A 20618-nucleotide genomic window follows, 5' to 3' on the forward strand; every position below is an offset into this window, starting at 1 on the left:
ACCTGTAATGACCCTGAATCGCGCAAATCGCAAGTGTGAATTCACTTGCGATTTGCGCCGATCGCCGACATGGGGGGGTCTGATGACCCCCCCCCTGGGCATTTGTGCGGGTGACTGCTGATCGATATCAGCAGTCACCCCGGTCCGGTCCCCGCCCGGCAGCGGGAGGGACCGAAATTCCCACGGACGTACGCGTACGTCCTTGGTCCTTAACTACAAGGATGCTTAGACGTACGCGTACGTCCATGGTTACATTCCGAACAGAGGATATTGACATCTTAAAACATTTTGCTGTCTTCTTATAGCCTTCTCCAGCTTTGTGAGCGTCAACTATTTTCAGTTTCAGATTTCTAGACAACTACTTAGAAGAACCCATGGTACTGATTGTTGGGGCAAGGTCAGATGAGTCTGGGCATTTAAAACCTTTGAGATTGACATCACCTGGTCTTCCCAGATGATGATTGAGAACAATCCATGACACTGACTGGTCTCAGCCTTGCAAACTAATATGGGGCATGGAACATCTTTGCTATGAGGAGCGATTAAAGGAGTTACAATTGTTTAGTCTTGAGAAGAGACGTTTAAGGGGGGATATGATAAATGTATATAAGTATATTAATGGCCCATACAAAAAATATGGAGAAAAACTGTTCCAGGTTAAACCCCCCCAAAGGACGAGGGGGCACTCCTTCCGTCTGGAGAAGAAAAAGTTTAGTCTCAAGGGGCGACACGCCTTCTTTACCATGAGAACTGTGAACTTATGGAACAGTCTACCTCAGGAACTGGTCACAGCAGGAAAAATTAACAGCTTTAAAACAGGATTAGATACATTCCTGGAACAAAATAACATTAATGCTTATGAAGAAATATAAAATCCCATCCCTTCCCCAATATCGCGCCACACCCCTACCCTTCAATTCCCTGGTTGAACTTGATGGACGTATGTCTTTTTTCGACCGTACTAACTATGTAAAGGGAGCAGTGCATGCTATATATTCTGCAGGGTACCCAAACTTTTGCAGATGCTATTTTTTTGTTTTCTGTTATTTTGAAAGTGTAAATGATGGAAATAAAATCTAACTTTTGTTGACATATTACAAGAATATCTAATCTGTAATTTGATGCCTTTTGGAGATTTTTCCATCTTTCCTTGGCTTCTTTATGCACATTAATACAAATTTTTACCTGGGGAGCCCAAACTTTTGATCCTTACTGTATGTATGTAATAAACCTATTACCTTGACGATATCAGGAGATGACTGATCTCTGGAGAAGAGTTTTCCTGACATTAATGGTCCTTCGATACCGAAACCAATCCATTGGGTTCAGGGACGGATGATGCCAACTGTAAAAAGTGGTGAGTAATCGGAGAAGTCTCTCCACTCCAAAAATTCTCCGGATGGGCATATAAAAATCCCCATAACATGAAAAAAGAGGTCAGTTAGAGTTAGACCTCCCTGCCCGGGATCTGGTTCCGAAACAGTGAGATCCAGTCCTCCCGACGTCAGATAAGGTAAAGGAAATTCTTATCTTTAATTGTCCTTTGTTCTATTGGTTGTTAATATTGTTTCAAACTCCTTTCTTGTTGTGTTGAAATTTTATTAAAGATGCTGCAGTTGTAAGGGGCTGTAAGCAGAAGAGGGGAGGGAGTGTGAGCGGGCACAGACCTGACCCCTAGCAGATTACCGATACTGAAACGCTTTTATTAAATCTAGGAGTTTCAGTAGTCAAAGACAGGCACTGTTGTTGATCGTATACGATCCTGGTGACACAGTGGCCAAAGAGGCATTTTGGGGTGTTGCCTAATATAAATAGACGCTGCCTGCTGTCCAGGACAGATAAAAAAAAAATGTATGAAAAGGTATACCGAACACCAGAGGAGTGTTGCCTGGTGTATAACACTGAAACACTGAGTGATCAGGAGTGATCGAGGCTGATTTCCTCTTTATATTTCTGAAGTGCGTGGTTGGGAAAGAGTTTTAGTCTCTCATGTCTGGTTTTGATACAAATTTTACCTTATCTATGGCTAAAACTACTGTACAAATTTTCGGGGTGTTTTTTTCCCCTTACCTCTTGTGAAAATGAAAAGTATGGGGCAACATAGCTTGTTAGTGTAAAAAAAATATATATATTTTTTTACAATAACATGCTGGAGTAGACCCCAACTTTACCTTTTCATAAGGGGTAAAAGGAGAAAAAGTACAGAAATACCCCATATGTGGCCCTAAACTGTTGCCTTGAAATACAACAGGGCTCCAAAGTGAGAGAGCGCCATGCGCATTTGAGGCCTAAATAAGGGATTTGCATAGGGACGGACCCGGATGCAAGAATTACACTTGCCTCCGATACCAAAAATACCCTACGGGGTGCCACCAGCTGTTGAAAAACTTCCAGCATGCCTGGACAGTCAATGACTGTCCGGCAATACTGGGAGTTGTTTTGCAACACCTGGAGGCTCCATTTTGGAAACAGTGTCATAAGAGACATTTTTTATTTTTATTTGGGGGAGGGGGAACTGTGTAGGGTTATGTGTATATGTAGTGTTTTACTTTTTATTTTGTATAAGTGTATTGTAGTGTTTTGAGGGTACATTCACACAGGCAAGGGTTTACAGAGAGTTTCCCGCTGGGAGTTTGAGCTACGGCGGAAAATTTGCTGCATCTCAAACTTGCAGCGAGCAAATAGCTGTAAACTCCCATTGGGGGGGGGGGGGGGAGTAGGGGCAAACCTCCAGCTGTCGCAAAACTACCACTACCAGTATGCCCTTTGGCTGTCCAAGCATGCTGGGGGTTGTAGTTATGCAACAGCTGGAGGTACAGTGGTTGCAAAACACAGAGTTTGTTACTTAACTCAGTGTTTCGCAACCAGTGCGCCTCCAGCTGTTGCAAAACTACAGGTCCCAGCATGTATGGTCTATCAGTGCATGCTGGGAGTTGTAGTTTGCCACAGCTAGAGGCACACTGGTTGCGAAACACTTAGTTAGGTAACAAACTATCAATGCTTCGCAACCAGTGTGCCTTCAGCCGTTGCAAAAACTACAACTCCTTCAGTTGTCACTGCATGATGTGACTTGTAGTTATGCAACAGCTGGAGGCCTACTACTAACACTCCCAGCATGCCCTTTGGCTGTCCGTGCATGCTGGGGGGTGTATTCTGATAGTTGTGAGGAGGTAGTTAATAGTGTGCTTCCTGGAGGTGCTCTGCTTATAGAGATTAGAGGCTGAGGATCCTAGGGGAAAACTTGAGGTCTAGTAGGATCCACACGAAGCGCATGACACGCGTGAAGTAGCTACAGCCGTCCTCATTCATCTGTTCCTTCTCTCCCCTCCTCGCTGCCATGTTACGGATTTTAACATGAGTGAATAAAGCATTAAAGATTTAACCTGCGTACCCTGGTGAGTTGCCGCTTTCCATCATGTCCTCATAGAATAATTGTCACTATATTTTATGTCAAGCAATGTCTTACCTTGAACTGTGCACCTGTGTCCTGAGTGTCCTGTGGTTCTGCACAGCTTCCTCGACATGTCCGCACTGCCATGAAGAAAAGTATTGCCAGGCCTAGGGCAGAATTCCTCATCTTACAAAGGAGGATGGTCTTTTGGCGTCACAATTTGGGAACAGCAACTGAAAAATCAAATGGAGATAAAATCATAGTTTTTTTTTTCAATTAGAAGACTGTACATTAACCCCTTAAGGACCCAGGGTTTTTCTGTTTTTGCATTTTCGTTTTTCCTCTTTACCTTTAAAAAATCATTACTCTTTCACTTTTGCACCTAAAAATCCATATGATGGCTTATTTTTTGCGCCACCAATTCTACTTTGTAATGACATTAGTCATTTTACCCAAAATGTACAGCGAAATGGAAAAAAAATCATTGTGAGACAAAATAGAAAAAAAACACACCATTTTGTAACTTTTGGGGGCTCCCGTTTCTACACAGTACATTTTTCGGTGAACATGTCACCTTCTCTTTATTCTGTAGGTCCATACAATTGAAATGATACCCTAATTATGTAGGTTTGATTTTGTCGTAATTCTGGAAAATATCATAACTACATGCAGGAAAATTAATACGTTTAAAATTGTCATATTCTGACTCCTATAACTTTTTTATTCTTCTGCGTGTGGGGTGGTTTGAGGGCTCATTTTTTGTGCCGTTATCTGAAGTTTTTAGCGGTACCATTTTTGCATTGATAGGTCTTATCGATCGATATTTATTCATTTTTTCATGATATAAAAAGTGACCAAAAATGTACTATTTTGGACTCTGGAATTTTTTTGCGCGTACGCCATTGACGGTTTAATTAACAATATATTTTAATAATTTGGACATTTCCGCATGCGGCGATACCACATGTGTTTATTTTATTTTTATTTACACTGCTTTTTTTTTTTTTTATGGGAAAAGGGGGGTAATTCTAACTTTTATTAGGTAAGGTGTTAAATGGTCTTTATTCACTTTTTTTTTTTCACTTTTTTTTTTTTTTTGCAGTGTTATAGCTCCCATAGGGGGCTATTACATTGCATACACTGATCTTTTACATTGTTCAATGGTTTCTCATAGGAAACCACTGATCGATGATTCTGCTGCTTGACTGCTCATGCCTGGATTGCTATATTGGTTGCAATGTCTTAGTAAAATTCTTCTTTTCTAACTTATTTACTTCTCTGGTGCCACCTCTGTCCGTGTCAGGAATTGTCCAGAGTAGGAGCAAATCCCCATAACAAACTTCTCCTGCTCTAGGCATTTTTTGACAGGGACAGAGACATGAACAGATGTGTCAGCAGAGAGCACTGTGGTCAGGCAGAAAATAACTATACAACTTCCTCTGTAGTATACAGCAGCTCATAAGTACTGGAAAAATTTATATTTTTAAATAGAAATAATTTACATATCTGTTGGCTCCAGTTTATTTGAAAACATTTGTTTGCCACTGGAGTACCCCTTTAAGACCTATTATTTCCAGTGGTTTAGTGTGCTGAAGGAGATAAGTGTATTATCCATGGTTTTGTTGGGTGTTACGGGTTGATACATGATATCCCTAATGTGGGGCATAGAGGTTAATATTTATAACAGTTGGAGATTGAGAAGAGCTGAATGTTATTATGGCCAGTGGTCTAGGGAATTAAAGGGCTAGAATACATCTATAATTTCTATTTTAACTTAGTGTAAGTAATTTAGAAACCCTGTGCTTTCCAAATATATCATCTTTTAGGTTTTTTGTTGTAGAGTACCAGATTTTCTGCTTCTCTCACACTCACTTTCACTAACTGTAGGACTTTCAGTGTCACAAGTCGGCCTGAAAGCATGTGAGGAGGGCTCGACCTGGGCACGCCCCCTTATGCGAGGCTGAGCCCCCTTCCAGACTCCCTTATATCTCCTTTATTCCCTCTTAGTGCAGGCAGTAGAGATGAGCGAACTTACAGTAAATTCGATTCGTCACGAACTTCTCGGCTTGGCAGTTGATGACTTATCCTGCATAAATTAGTTCAGCTTTCAGGTGCACCCGTGGTCTGGAAAAGGTGGATACAGTCCTTGGAGAATCTTTCCTAGGACTGTATCCACCTTTTCCAGCCCACCAGAGCACCTGAAAGCTGAACTAATTTATGCAGGATAAGTCATCAACTGCCGAGCTGAGAAGTTCGTGACGAATCAAATTTACTGTAAGTTCGCTCATCTCTAGCAGGCAGCATATATGCTCCAAATGTGACTTATTTTTCCACATAAATGGCATTTTTGCTAGGAAATCAATATTATGAACAAAAAGTGGCTAAATAATTGTCCCTTTTGTTTTTTGTTTTATGTAGGTTTTGACTATAAATCTGGGTTCAGATCACACAGGCAATATTTTTTAAAAACTGTGGTGGGTATTTATGAAGGGTTTATCAATAGTGTTCTGTGTAAATTTGTGACAATTTTTGATTATTGTTTCTTTACAGAAGCTAACAAATAATGAAGTGAACGTCACACATGTAAGTATTCTTTGTACGGTATAATTTACGTACTGCCATAGTATTCGCTAACATTTTTTGCACAATTTTACTTTAAAGGGGTACTCCGGTGGAATTTTTTTTTTCAAATCAACTGTTGCCAGAAAGTTAAAGAGATTTATGAATTACTTAAATCTTAATCTTTCCAGTACTTATCAGCTGCTGTATACTATAGAGGAATTGGAGTTGTTCTTTTTTTTTTTCTGACCACAGTGCTCTCTGCTGACACCTCTGTCTGTGTCAGTAACTATCCAGAGCAGGAGAAGTTTGCTATGGGGATTTGCTCCTGTTCTGGACAGTTCCTGACATGGACAGATGTGTCAGCAGAGAGCACTGTGGTCAGACTGGAAAGAACTACACAACTTCCTCTGGAGCATACAGCAGCTGATAAGTACTGGAAGGATTAAGATTTTTTTTAATAGAAGTAATTTACAAATCTGCTTACCTTTTCTGGGGTCAGTCGATATGAAAACCGATTGTTTTCCACCGGAGTACCCATTTAACTTCAAGCACACTTACAGTCAAAAGAGAAATTTAAGCTCTTGTTTCAAGCCTAGTTAAGCATATTCTTAGATATGACAAGTTCATTAGACATCATGCTACATCATGATTCAGTTGGTACACATAAGTACATTACTTACAAGCATAAGAACAAATGTACAAAAGATAAATCCCCCCCCCCTGTATTCCCTTTTCCTTCTCTATCTTACTGTAAAACCTTTACTTACTAGGAACAAATATGAGATCCACATATAAATTACTGCCATCCACAGCTAATTCACTCTCTTTCCCAGACTCCTTACAAGCAGATTTCTTCATTGCTTTGATGGGATTCCCTCAGCTGCCAACACTGTCCTTTCATCTGAAGTCAAAAGCATCTGAGAGCCCCAGGGTGCTATCCCAGAAACTTTCATTAGGTCTGGTGTAATATTGTTTTAATCCAGTTTTACAAACAGGTACATGTATATAAGAATGGTAAAGTTATGCCTATAGATTATATCTAGACTTGATCTATCGAACATTGCCAGGTTTGGCTCGCTAAAAGCTGACGATGTGGGGGGCTGAGCTGTGCTCGCAGCTGACAGCTGCGAGTACAGCACAGCCCAGCATGGAAGCAGCTAAAGAGGTACTCCGGGATACAAAAACGTATCTCCTATACTAAGGATAGGGGATAAGTATCAGATCATATGCGGTCCAACAGCTTGACCCCCCCCCTCCACAATCTTCCTCACAGGGCCCCTTGCTCTCCCTCTAAATTGAGTGTGTCAACCACTGCACAAAGTGGCAGAAGACACTTACCCTCAATGCTGCTCTATGGGAGAGCAGGAGATTGCTGAGTGAGTGCTCCAGCTCTCCCATAGAGCTACATTGAGGGGGCGTGTCAGACACCTCTTTGTGCAGTGGTTGACACACCCCATTGAGGAGGAGAGCCAATGCCCTGTACAGGAGAGTGTGAGGGTCCTAGCGGTTGGGACCCCCCACAATCTGACACCTATCCCCTATCCTTAAGATAGAGGGTAAGTTTTTGTATCCCAGGGTACTCCTTTAATTAATGCTTGTTGACTACTTGGGGGGGAGGGCTGTATACATTATACATCCATCTATATGACTGTATAATGTGTACATGTATACAGTGAAGAGAGTGGTACTTACTGTCTTGTCACTGGTCCAGGCGTCATCTTGTGTAGCTCCGTTCACCGTGATATCATCACTACAGGTGGGGCTACACAAGAAGGGGCACGGACAAGCGACAAGATGGTAAGTATCACTCTCTTCGCTGTATACATTATACAGCTATATAGATGGCTGTATAATGTATAACCCTCCCCCCCCCCCCCCCAGGAGTTAACTAGCACAACTGGCCCAGCAAGATGTTATGGTAAACCAGCAGATCCGCTGGTTCACTGTGTCAAATGAGATAAGTTGCACTGCACAGCTTTCAGAAAGCTCACTCAACTCCTTTCTCTGAAATTGAGAGAATAAGAAAAAGCTCTGCACCATGAAGAGAAGTCTGTAATAGGACCTTAATAACAGCAATGACAGCACTAAAAGCCCCTTGTAATCTAATAAAACCAGGTTAAAAAACAAGTTTCCGACAGGTAGTGCAGGTGACAGTGATGACAACGGTACTTACCTTGTCCCGTTCCATGCAGGGGATCTCTGGTAATCTTGTCCATTAGCTTCAGCTCCGGCTTGGGGCATGGGCGGAGCTTAGTGACTTCACTGCTGCTGTTCTCTAGCAGCGGGACCCAGCAGAGAACAGCAGCGGCTTGGGGCATGGGCGGAGCTTAGTGATGTTACCGCTGCTGCTCTCTGCTGGGTCCCACTGCTTGACAACAGCAGCAGTGACGTCACTAAGCTCCGCCCATGCCCGAAGCCGGACCCGGAGCTGAAGCTAATGGACAAGATTACCGGAGATCCCCTGCACGGAATGGGACAAGATAAGTACCATTGTCATCAATGTCACCTGCACTACATGTCGGAACCTTGTTTTTTAACCTGGTTTTATTAGATTACAAGGGACTTTTAGTGCTGTCATTGCTGTTATTAAGGTCCTATTACTGACTTCTCTTTATGGTGCAGAGCTTTTTCTTATTCTCTCAATTTCAGAGAAAGGAACTAGGATGTTTGCCAGTTGTAGAAGCAGAGGACTTCCTTTCTATGACTTCTCTGGCCAATAAAAGCACAGTACATATTCTTCTCTCCAATGCCATTAAATAGTAAGTCAAGTAAAGGTACACTGAACTGAATAAGCTGCCTCTGGGTTGGGGGTTGATAATTTATTGTACACTACTACAGATGGCACAGCAGTAGTACAGTAAGGAAGGGGTTACACTTAGTACTAAACTGCTGCTGAGAAAAAAAAGAAGCCTTGATTTACTTTTCAGGGATAGTAATCATCTTCTGAAGGCTGGCGACAGACTCACAGGTTGTTTCCTTCTCTACTGCACAGAGCATAGGCCAAGAAAGCCCTAACCACATTTCCAGTGTTGTTGTTACTGTTACAAGAGACAGACTAAGCTAAACAGGCAGTCGACAGTAAAATGCAAAGAAGTGAGACACCTAGTGGTCAGGGCTTTAGAGATACTTTTCTGGAGTAAAGGGTCATTATTGATGAAATCATTTTCAAATATGTTACAGGTTATTTTAAAGGACAGTGATCATTTAATTAAAAATGTTATGCCACTTTGAGTCTATTAAAAATGTTAAATCTATGACACTGTCAGCGCTGCTTTCATTCCCAGTAATATCAAAGGGGTTATCCAGGAATAGAAAAACAGCATTACACCTGTCCTCAGGTTGTGTGTAGTATTATAATTTTGTTCTATTTACTTTAAAGGAGTACTGCAGCCTTAGACAACTTATCCCCTATCCGCTGGATAGGGGATAAGTGTCTGATCACAGGGAACTGCCCCTCCATTCAGTCCCAGACAATTATCCCTTATCCTGCAGATAGAGGATAAGTTGTCTAAGGTTGCAGGACTCCTTTAATTGAAATGAGTTGCAATACCATCAGCAAACTGAGAACAGGTGTGGTGCTATTTTTCTAATACAGAATCACCAACTTTAAATCATTAAGATTATAATAAAATTTGTTAAAATGCTTATAAATAAAGCAGACCTTTCTGCTTATATTTTGCCTACATTTTGAAAATGTTATCAATTAAAGTCTTGACCACTGAAACATAACTACACCAGGCAAAGCTTTGATGATTTCTAGGACCATCACAAATATGTGTTAGTTTTTTATTTAGTCCAAGGAGCCCTGCTCCAGCCATACTTCATACTGCTGTAAAACGATTATTTTTTAGTGTTAAAAAAATATTCAATTTTATCAACACTCATGGAATGTTTGTATTCAGCATCCCCAAAATACCATAGATATGTTAAAACATTGGTGGCAACTTTGTTTTTTGCTGGGTTGTTATCTATACAAATCTATGCATCTTCCTGTTCTAATCTGGACACCTCCCAAAATGTTAATCTTCACCAGCAGCGGGGCTGACCCTGCCATGGGTACCGGTGGGGCCATGTCCCAGACGGCACTTTGTCAGGGGCGGTACTTTGTTGCCCCTGATTTTTTTCACCTGGTGAAAAAACGTGTGCCACTGCGCTGCCACCCACCGCAGCGCTGACACCTGGCCGCCGCTGCGCTGACACCTGCCCGCCACTGCGCGGACACCTGCCTGCCGCTTGTCACTCACTGTGGCTCGGCCCTTAATTCAGTGAGCTGTCGGGACTGACAAGAGACGCACCGACATACCGCAGAGGAGACATGCAGGAGGACGTCAGTGATGTTACTCGTCAGTGTCAGCGGCCGCACATGAGAGTGGAGACGCGTCCCAGGCTGCAGGACCAGTGCACCTGAGCCTGCTGAAGACACAGACCAGATGAGAACCTTTAGACAGGGGGATCAGAGGTGGGGGGGGGGGTAACTTAAATGGAAAGGGGTGGTAACTTAAATGGAAAGGGGGGTAACGTAAATGGAGAGGGGGGGGGGGGTAACTTAGTGTAGGGGGGTAACTTAAACAGAAGGGGAGGTGTTTGGGTGGCAACAAAGAAATGGCATGGGGGGGGGGGTAATTAAAATGGCACAGAGGGATCAGAGAGGCCACCTCAATTCCCAATCCCCCAATCTGTGACATTTCACCATTTTAATTCCCCCCCAATCCACCCTTTGCAATTTAAATTCCCAACTCCCTCTTTGATCCCCTCTGTACCATATAAAATCCCCTCCTTATCCCCCTGTGCCATTTCAATTACCACCCCCTTCTCTGAACCCCCTTTGCCATTTCATGGGGAATAAAAACGGCACAGAGGGGATCAGACGGGGGACTAAAATTGTACGGAGGAGAGGAGGATTGGGAATTGAAATGGCAAAGGGAGGATCAGAGGGAGAGTTGTAATGGCACAGGGGGATCAGGGTTGGCAGCATCTAAAAAAAACGCTCAGCAAAGCTGATTGGGACCATCGCTGTGAAATCGTGATGTCCCGATCAGCTGAATGGATGGCAGGACAGCCCTTACCTGCCTCCTTGCCATCTGATTGGTGTTTCTGTGCTCCAGTCAGTGATGGCAGGCTGGAGCAATGGTGTACCGATAACACTGATCAATGCTATACTATGGCATAGTATTGAACAGCATATGCAACCAGAAGATTGCATGTAATAGTCCCCTATGGAGACTAAAAAATAGTGAAAATAATTAATTAATAAAAGTAAATTAACCCCTTCCCTAATAAAAGTTTGAATCACCCCCCTTTTCCTATTAAACAAAAAAAATTAACAAAAATAAACATAAACTTATGTGGTATCACCATGTGCGTAAATGTCCGAATTCTAAAAATATAATGTTAATTAAACCACATGTTCAATGGTGTATACTTAAAAAAAAAATGTGTATTTTTGGTCACATTATATACTCTACAAAAAATATATAAAAAGCGATCAAAAAGTCCCATGAAAACAAAAACGGTAAAACTATAGATCACTGCTGTGTTTTCTTTTATTTCCTTTTTTTCTTCTTTTTTTTTTATTTTTATTTTTTTTGGGGGGGAGGGGAGCCAGCATTTCACTCTTCGACCCAGGCAGCACAATGACCAGCAGTATATTTAAGCTCCACTTAATCCACTCATATGATTTACAGGGTGAAAACACAGACCAACCCAACTTGTGGGTTGACTGGCTGCCATATTCTGACTGAATGTGTTCGATGGCCTTTGAGAAAAAGCCATTTTGAGGTTCACTCATATAAACTAAACCCCCTTTAGGATTAATTTCACATGAAATCCCATGAAAAATGGGACTGTTTGGTTACTTGATCTTGCCCTTATTCATGCAAGTTCTACAGAACTGCTGTGAAGGTGGGAAACTAAAGCTGCCTATACACCTTGTCTAGCTGTCGGCTGGACCTCATCCGGCCAACATGAACCTCTCTAGAGTACAAAAATACACATGCACCCTCAGGTTGGCCAAAAGTGCATGCATTTTTAATAGGGACAGGTGATAAGCCATTGCCAGACACCACTTGGATATCTCCCGCTTCTTGTACAGGTACCGATTTCTTACCTATGAAATGTATTGGTGTGTGTGTGTATGTGTGCGTGTCTATGTATGTGTGCATGTGTGTATGTATGTGTTTGTATGTGTGCGTGTGTGTATGTGTAATTGTGCATATGTGTATGTGTAATTGTGCATGTGTGTATGTGTAATTGTGCATGTGTGTACGTATGTGTATGTGTGCATGTTTGTATGTGTGCATGTGTATGTGTAATTGTGTGTGTATGTATGTGTGTGTGCCTGTGTGTGTGTATGTTTGCATGTGTGTAAGTGTAATTGTGTATGTGTGTGTGTGTGCTTGTGTGTGTGTGAATGTGTGTAAGTGTAATTGTGTGTGTATGTATGTCTGTATCTGTGCGTGTGTATGTGTCTGTATGTGTGTATGTGTCTGTATGTGTGTATGTCTGAATGTGTAAATTGTGTATGTGTAATTGTGCGTATATGTGTGGGTGTTTATGTGTTAGTGTGTGTATATGCGCATGTTCAAGATCCACTTACAGTTGCTTATTTTATATATATAACCATAAAATAATATTTTAAATTAAATGACTAAGTTATTTAAATAATATTAAATTAAATGACTAAGCTGTATATGAAATTGGCCCTAGAATGAGTGTTTACAGTATGTGGTTGGCATAGAGAAAAGACATTGTGAGCTTCATGGCTGAAAGTGGGTGGGTACAGTTTTGCAACAGCTGGAGGCACACTGGTTGGGAAACACTGATCTGTAGCATTACAGTCCAGCTGTATAGACTAGTGTCACTTGCTCCATGAAAACACTTTATAATCACTATGCCGTAAATACAATGTCACAAAAGGCAATAACTCTTCCTATTCACATCATTATTTAGTGCTTACTAGTCTTCTAAGTTCCAATGACATCAGATTGAATGTCCATAATAAATACCGGGAGTAACATGTCCCAATGCGCCAATTAATATGAGTTTTAATTCTAGAGTCCGTCCATTAGCCTTGGCATTCCTGTGCCCACACTGACTGGGTTATTAAAAGTATTTCAAGAGCTCTGCAGTTTTCCAGTTATTGACATGGCATTTTACGTGTCACCTACTGCAGAGCTCGACATCTGGGGCACACTATGTAACCCTCTAAGGAATATTCCTCCTTCTGCCATAGGTCATGCCTACATAGGCAATGTCAATGAGTCTTATTAATTATTTGGTAATAGAATTGCTCATATCTATTTATGACTAGACCACTACGACCAAATAGTAACTGTCCTTACTGTCACTTATAGCAGTGTTTCCCAACCAGCGCGCCTCCAGCTGTTGCAAAACTACAACTCCCAGCATGCCCGGACAGCAAAAGCTGTCCGGGCATGCTGGGTGTTGTAGTTTTGCAACAGCTGGAGGCACGCTGGTTTGGAAACACTATAGCATTATAGTCCAGCAGTACTGTTGTATGGACTATTATCACTTGCTTTAGACACGACTACAACTGTTGCTAGTTCTTTTTATATTTTTATTGCCTACCCCATTACATTTCATTACATTCATATCGCTTGGAATCTTCAGCATTCCTGTCACTAGTGCATATATATATCTAGAACTACATCGCTCAGGGTATTTTTGTATGTTAGTTCTCTACTTGAATTCTATTGTCCTTTTCAACAATAAGTATAAACAACATTTGCGTTGTAGCTAAACATCATATTGTAAATATTAAAAAGGGAAAGGTTTAGGTTATTGTCACCACAAGGAGCTCCATAAAAAATCTGGTGTTCTCAAGGAGCTCCATAAAAAATCTGGTGTTCTCAAGGAGCTCCATAAAAAATCTGGTGTACTCAAGGAGCTCCATTAAAAATGTGGTGTTCTCAAGGAGCTCCATTACAAATCTGGTGTTCTCAAGGAGCTCCATTACAAATCTGGTGGTGCAACCTGCAAAAAGACTCAATCTAAAAAGCTACTTATTATAAACATATTATTTAATATGTGAAGGTATTGTCTTCCCCATCTACTCTTATTTGCCTCTGTAATGCTGTTTTCTATAATGTTGACGAATGATGATATAAACATCATCATATTTGATCAAATATGAATATATATATATATATATATATATTTATTAATATTTTAAATCAGTGTTGCTTATATGTAAGTTAAAGCATTGGTATCATATATATATATATATATATATATATATATATTTTAAATCAGTGTCACTTATATGAAAGTTCATAAAGCATATTTATACATTTCTACATTTTTAATCAGTGTCGCTTATATGTGTGTTAAAGCATTGGTATGATATATACATATATATATATATATATATATATATATATATATATATATTTTTTTTTTTAAATCATTGTCGCCTATATGGAAGTTAATAAAGCATAAGTATGTTTTTTTCAGAGGTCCACAACTTGTTTCCAGTTTCCATGAGTTTGTATTTTTATTTTTTTTATGGAAGATTTTTCATGAAGTATCACATATCTATTTGTATTTTATACATAAGTGCAACTTTTTATATTTTGGCATGAAATGAAATATAGTTTTTCTATGATTTCTAATATAATGTATTTATGTACAATATTTTTGTGAATATAATTAAAAAAAAAAAAAAAATATATATATATATATTTTTTTTTTCTTATAATAGTACATCATGTATAAAATTATCTAAAAATATATATATATACAGTAGCAATAAGCCCCAGACCCCCACCCAAAACCCAAATCGAAGAAGGATGGTGAGGAAGAAAAACAAAATAATAATAAAATAAATAAAAAATATATACACAGCAAAAAAGTAGAGGAGGCACTACTCACAATTTCGCTATACTGTATGATTTTTAGCTAATGCTTTATTTTGGCTTTGCGCATACATTTTTTTGTATTTAGTAAAGGTATCTCTAGCTGTATCTGTTCTCTAGTCTGATCTTATCAATAGGGAAGTGCTGCTATTGACCACTACAATATAAATGCATTCTCTGACATAATACATATTGTCCTATCTACAGGCTATCATTTACATTAAAACGTTTAAGGATGTAAGAATACAACAAATCCTAGAAGGAAACAAGTTGTAAAGCACAAGACAGATAAGACATCAGAGCATTGCCATAGTAGTTATACATGCTAGTAAGTGCTGTACCTGTGTGTTGGAATCACACTGATCCTCTTCTGTAGAGCTGTGTGCTGCCTTGAGGAGTCTGCACAAGATCTCTGCCTTTAAATAGAGACCCAGGTCCTCAGTGATGCGATGTTCCTGTCACTCACCCCTTCTCTCCCTCTCCCCAGTATAACTCATCCCATTTATTTTCCCGTCTCTGCCTTTTTCCCTCTCTCACACCCTCTCATTCTCTCTCTCTCGCAGCATTTTATTGTTTTTTTTCCATATTGTAATCTTTCCCTTTTATTGCCTGTTTCTTCTGTTGTCTTCCCCATTCAGTTATTTTATGCAAACTATTGTTACAAAGATTATGTTGTTTAATAATTAAATATAAAGCATTTTTTAAACATAAAGATTTAACACTATAGAGCAGCACTGTACAATGTTATCACTATGTGCAATGATATCACTGTGAATAAAGATGATTTAGTAGCTTTATCACATATAAATCCAATTCTGTCACAACTTACACATTCAGCTCTAATATAGCGTTAGAAATAGAGATGAGCAAACTTACAGTAAAGTTCGATTCGTCACTAACTTCTCGGCTCGGCAGTTGATGACTTTTCCTGCATAAATTAGTTCAGCTTTCAGGTGCGCCGGTGGACTGGAAAAGGTGGATACAGTCCTACGAGACTCTTTCCTAGGACTGTATCCACCTTTTCCAGCCCACGGGAGCACCTGAAGGCTGAACTAATTTATGCAGGAAAAGTCATCAACTGCCGAGCCGAGAAGTTCGTGACGAATCAAATTTACTGTAAGTTCGCTCATCTCTAGTTAGAAAGTTTCAATGTACTTTGTACTTACTTTAAAAAAAAAAAAAGGTCCAGGCTTATTATTATTATTGTTACAATCAATAAACTGAAATCTGAAATTGAACAAAGCTGTTATTTATTCCAAATCTTACATTTTTAAGTACTTGTCAGCTACTGTATGCTCCAGAGGAAGTTGTGTAGTTCTTTCCAGTCTGACCACAGTGCTCTCTGCTGACACCTCTGTCTGTGTCAGGAACTGTCCAGAGTAGGAGCAAATCCCCATAGCAAACTTCTCCTGCTCTGGACAGTTCCTGACATGGACAGAGGTGTCAGCAGAGAGCACTGTGGTCAGATTGGAAAGAACTACACAACTTCCTCTGTAGTATACAGCAGCTGATAAGTACTGGAAGGATTACGATTTTAAATAGAAGTAATTTACAAATCTGTTTAACTTTCTGGCCCCAATTGATTTGAAAAACTTTATTTTTCTCTGGAGTACCCCTTTATTAGAAGATGTCAGAAAAAAAGGATCTGCTACCTATTTAAATGAACAGAAGTAAACATGCATGCTTATCTGAGCTTAGCATGCATGTATATGGACTGAGAAGAGCATGCATATGTTATTAATAACAACAATAATGATAGTCATTCTTAGCACTGTACAACTTTTAGGGACAGACAAATATCAGACATGAGAGAGATACAGATTAATCTCATATCAGACAGATATGTCTGATCTGTCTGAGAAAAGTGAGGGCAAGAGCTGGTCGCAAAAGCTTACGATCTCTGAGGAAAAGGGGTTACGAAAGGTGGCTCTAGACTTTGTGAGGCCTTACGCGAAACTCGAACACGAGGCCCACACTGACGAGATGTCACGATTAGTGTTGGACACGAATATTCGCATTTCGAATTTTTAGCGCGAATATCGCAAATTAGCGAATTCGCGAATATTGCGAGTATATGTTTGCTATATATTCAAAATTGTGAATATTCTTTTTTCCCCGCATATGCACATATTCGCTGATGTGAGTATTCGCATATTCCTTCTTTTCACTTGTGGGCCAATTAGAATGATGCAAATACACTTGTCAGAGGTTATCGACAACATCCTTAGGAACCAATAGTAAAGTTGCCCACCCCCTCACTGGTGTCTTCCTCAAATACGCGATTATGCGAATATTGACATTTAACAAATATGTGAAATTCGCGAATATAGGACAAATATTCGTCTATATATTCATGAAATATTACAAATTCGAATATGGGCAATGCCGCTCATCACTAGTCATCATATAGTGTGGGTTGGCAGCACCTGGGGTAAGGCAAAGTATTGTGCACTCACACTCAAAAGTAAGTGAATGGTGATGCATACAGTGTGTACATCGCCACTTACCAGGGGCGCACACAGGATTTTCTCAAGGGTTGGGATATATGAACATACTGTAAAATAATACCTCCACACCAGGACTACAAAGAACTACTGCATTGACTAAATACCAGCATTATACAGATACTAAATGAGTAAAAACACTATACACATACCAGTATCCCCAATAACACCACTGAACTAAACAAATAATTCCACTAAGCCATGACCACTAACATTACACCACACAGTGGCTGGATAATAATACCATACTAATCTATGTATATATACCGTATTTATCGGCATATAACACGCACTTTTTAGGCTAAAATTTTTTGCCTAAAGTCTGTGTGCGTGTTATACGCCGATACACCCCCAGGAAAGGCAGGGGGAGAGAAGCCGTCGCTGCCCGCTTCTCTCCCCCTGCCTTTCCTGGGGTCTAGAGCCCTGCTGCCGGCCCTTTTCACCCCCTGGTTATCGGCGCCGCTGCCCGTTCTGTCCCCCTGACTATCGGTGCCGGCGCCGATAGCCAGGGGGAGAGAAGCGGCGCCGACAGCCAGGGGGAGAGAAGGGGCAACGGCACCCATTGCCGGCGCCGCTGCCCCGTTGCCTCCCCCCATCCCCGGTGGCATAATTACCTGGGTCCGGTCCGCGCTGCTCCAGGCCTCCGTCGTGCGTCCCCGGCATCATTGCTATGCGCTGAACGGCGCGGCGCATGACGTCAGAGCGCCGCGCCGTGCATAGCAACGACGCTGGGGACGCACGACGGAGGCCTGGAGCAGCGCGGACCGGACCCAGGTAATTATGCCACCGGGGATGGGGGGAGGCAACGGGGCAGCGGCGCCGGCAATGGGTGCCGCTGCCCCTTCTCTCCCCCTGGCTGTCGGCGCCACTTCTCTCCCCCTGGCTATCGGCGCCGGCACCGATAGTCAGGGGGACAGAACGGGCAGCGGCGCCGATAACCAGGGGGTGAAAAGGGCCGACAGCAGCGCTCTAGACCCCAGGAAAGGCAGGGGGAGAGAAGCGGGCAGCGACGGCCTCTCTCCCCCTGCCTTTCCTGGGAGTATATCGGGGTATACACGCGCACACACGCACCCTCATTTTATCATGGATATTTGGGTAAAAAACTTTTTTTACCCAAATATCCTTGGTAAAATGAGGGTGCGTGTTATAGGCCGGTGCGTGGTATACCCCGATAAATACGGTAACTCAATTGGGGACATTTATCAAGGTATTCAGAGCCTTTTTTTTTTCTTACAAAAGTCGCAAAAAAAAACTCACCAAATTTTCAACTGCAACTTTTTTGTTTTGCTTATGTGCTCCAAATGTATTAACCCCCTGTGATAGTATGATAAATATGTAGCACATAAGCAAAACTAAAGCAAAAAAATAATAAAAAAAATATTTCAGAACTTGCTACCAAACCAAGCAATGATAAATGTCCCCCAATGTGTGTATGTATGCTCCAGCATCATGTCCACACAGCTAAAGATATTAACATGAAACTTGGCACAAATGTTACTAATATGTCAGCAACAAACATGGGATAGGAAATTTAACCCTTACAGGGTTCTTGTTTAAAGTCCCATACAAGTCTATGGGAAATACTCCATATGTTACAGCATAATTTCCAAACGGCTGGAGATATTTCAAGCCATTTGTGAGGATCGGGGTTTTAGTTTAAAGTCCCATGCAAATCTACAGGAAATGTACACTGCTCAAAAACATAAAGGGAACACTTAAACAACACAATGTAACTCCAAGTCAATCACACTTCTGTGAAATCACACTGTCCACTCAGGAAGCAACACTGATTGACAATCAATTTCACATGCTGTTGTGCAAATGGAACAGAAAACAGGTGGAAATTATAGGCAATTAGCAAGGCACCCCCAATAAAGGAGTGGTTCTGCAGGTGGTGACCACAGACCACTTTTCAGCTCCTATGCTTCCTAGCTGATGTTTTGGTCACTTTTGAATGCTGGCGGTGCTTTCACTCTAGTGGTAGAATGAGACGGAGTCTACAACCCACACAGGTGGCTCAAGTAGTGCAGCTCATCTATGATGGCACATCAATGTGAGCTGTGTCTGTCAGCGTAGTGTCCAGAGTATGGAGGTGCTACCAGGAGACAGGCCAGTACATCATAAGATATGGAGGAGGCCGTAGGAGAGCAACAATCCAGCAGCAGGACTGCTACCTCCACCTTTGTGCAAGGAGTAGCAGGAGGAGCACTGCCAGAGCCCTGCAAAATAACCTCCAGCAGGCCACAAATGTTCATGTGTCCACTCAAACGGTCAGAAAAGACTTCATGAGGTTGGTATGAGGGCCCGACATCCACAGGTGGCGGTTATGCTTACAGCCCAAAACCGTGCAGGACATTTGGCATTTGCCAGAGAACACCAAGATTGGCAAATTCGCCACTGGCGCCCTGTGCTCTTCACAGATGAAAGCAGCTTCACACTGAGAACATGTTCCAGCACGACCGGTTTGGTGGTGGGTCAGTGATGGTGTCGGTGGCATTTCTTTGGGGGGGACACACAGCCCTCCATGTGCTTTCCAGAGGTAGCCTGACTGCCATTAGATACCGAGATGAGATCCTCAGACCCCTTGTGAGACCATACGCTGGTGCGGTTGGCCCTCGGTTCCTCCTAATGCAAGACAATGCTAGACCTCATGTGGCTGGAGTGTGTCAGCAGTTCCTGCAAGAGGAAGGCATTGATGCTATGGGCTGACCCACCCGTTCCCCAGACCTGAATCCGATTGAGCACATCTGTGACATAATGTCTCGCTCCATCCACCAACGCCACGTTGCACCACAGACTGTCCAGGAGTTGGCAGATGCTTTAGTCCAGGTCTGGGAGGACATCCCTCAGGAGACCATTCACCACCTCATGAGGAGCATGCCCAGGCATTGAAGGGAGGTCATACGGGCATGTGGAGGCCACACACACTACTGAGCCTCATTTTGACAATTGATAATTTTTGTGTGATTTTGTTGTCAGCACATTCAACTATGTAAAGACGAAAGTATTTCCTACCATTAGTTCATTCATTCAGATCTAGGATGTGTTATCTTAGTGTTCCCTTTATTTTTTTGGGCAGTGTATGTTCCTGCATAACTTCCATATGGCTGGAGATAATTTATTAATACCTGGTACACATATTACTTGTATATCAAATAAAAATATATAATGTATACAAAAAAGAAAGGTTGCAGCAGCACTCTTGGTCAAAAAATGGAGGCTCTTAGCGCACTTTTTGATCAAAACGTGTCCCCCATCCACCACGCGGAGGTGTCCTCATTTCGGACG

General features: G+C 41.6%; 1 protein-coding gene across 1 annotated transcript in view; it reads right to left on the reverse strand.

Annotated features, from left to right (window-relative positions):
• The window catches only part of TAC3 (tachykinin precursor 3), a 75592-nt gene extending 60273 nt beyond the window's left edge, over positions 1-15319 (reverse strand). Inside the window, exons 1-2 of the mRNA XM_056562507.1 lie at positions 15168-15319; positions 3467-3624 (exon numbers count right to left, since the gene is read on the reverse strand). Of these exons, the coding sequence (XP_056418482.1) occupies positions 3467-3577 (111 nt within the window). The 5' untranslated portion in view covers positions 3578-3624; positions 15168-15319. The remainder of the gene's footprint in view (positions 1-3466; positions 3625-15167) is intronic.
• Positions 15320-20618: the final 5299 nt, after the last annotated feature.

Source organism: Hyla sarda, chromosome 2, assembly GCF_029499605.1.
Source record: "Hyla sarda isolate aHylSar1 chromosome 2, aHylSar1.hap1, whole genome shotgun sequence".
Lineage (NCBI taxonomy): Eukaryota > Metazoa > Chordata > Amphibia > Anura > Hylidae > Hyla > Hyla sarda.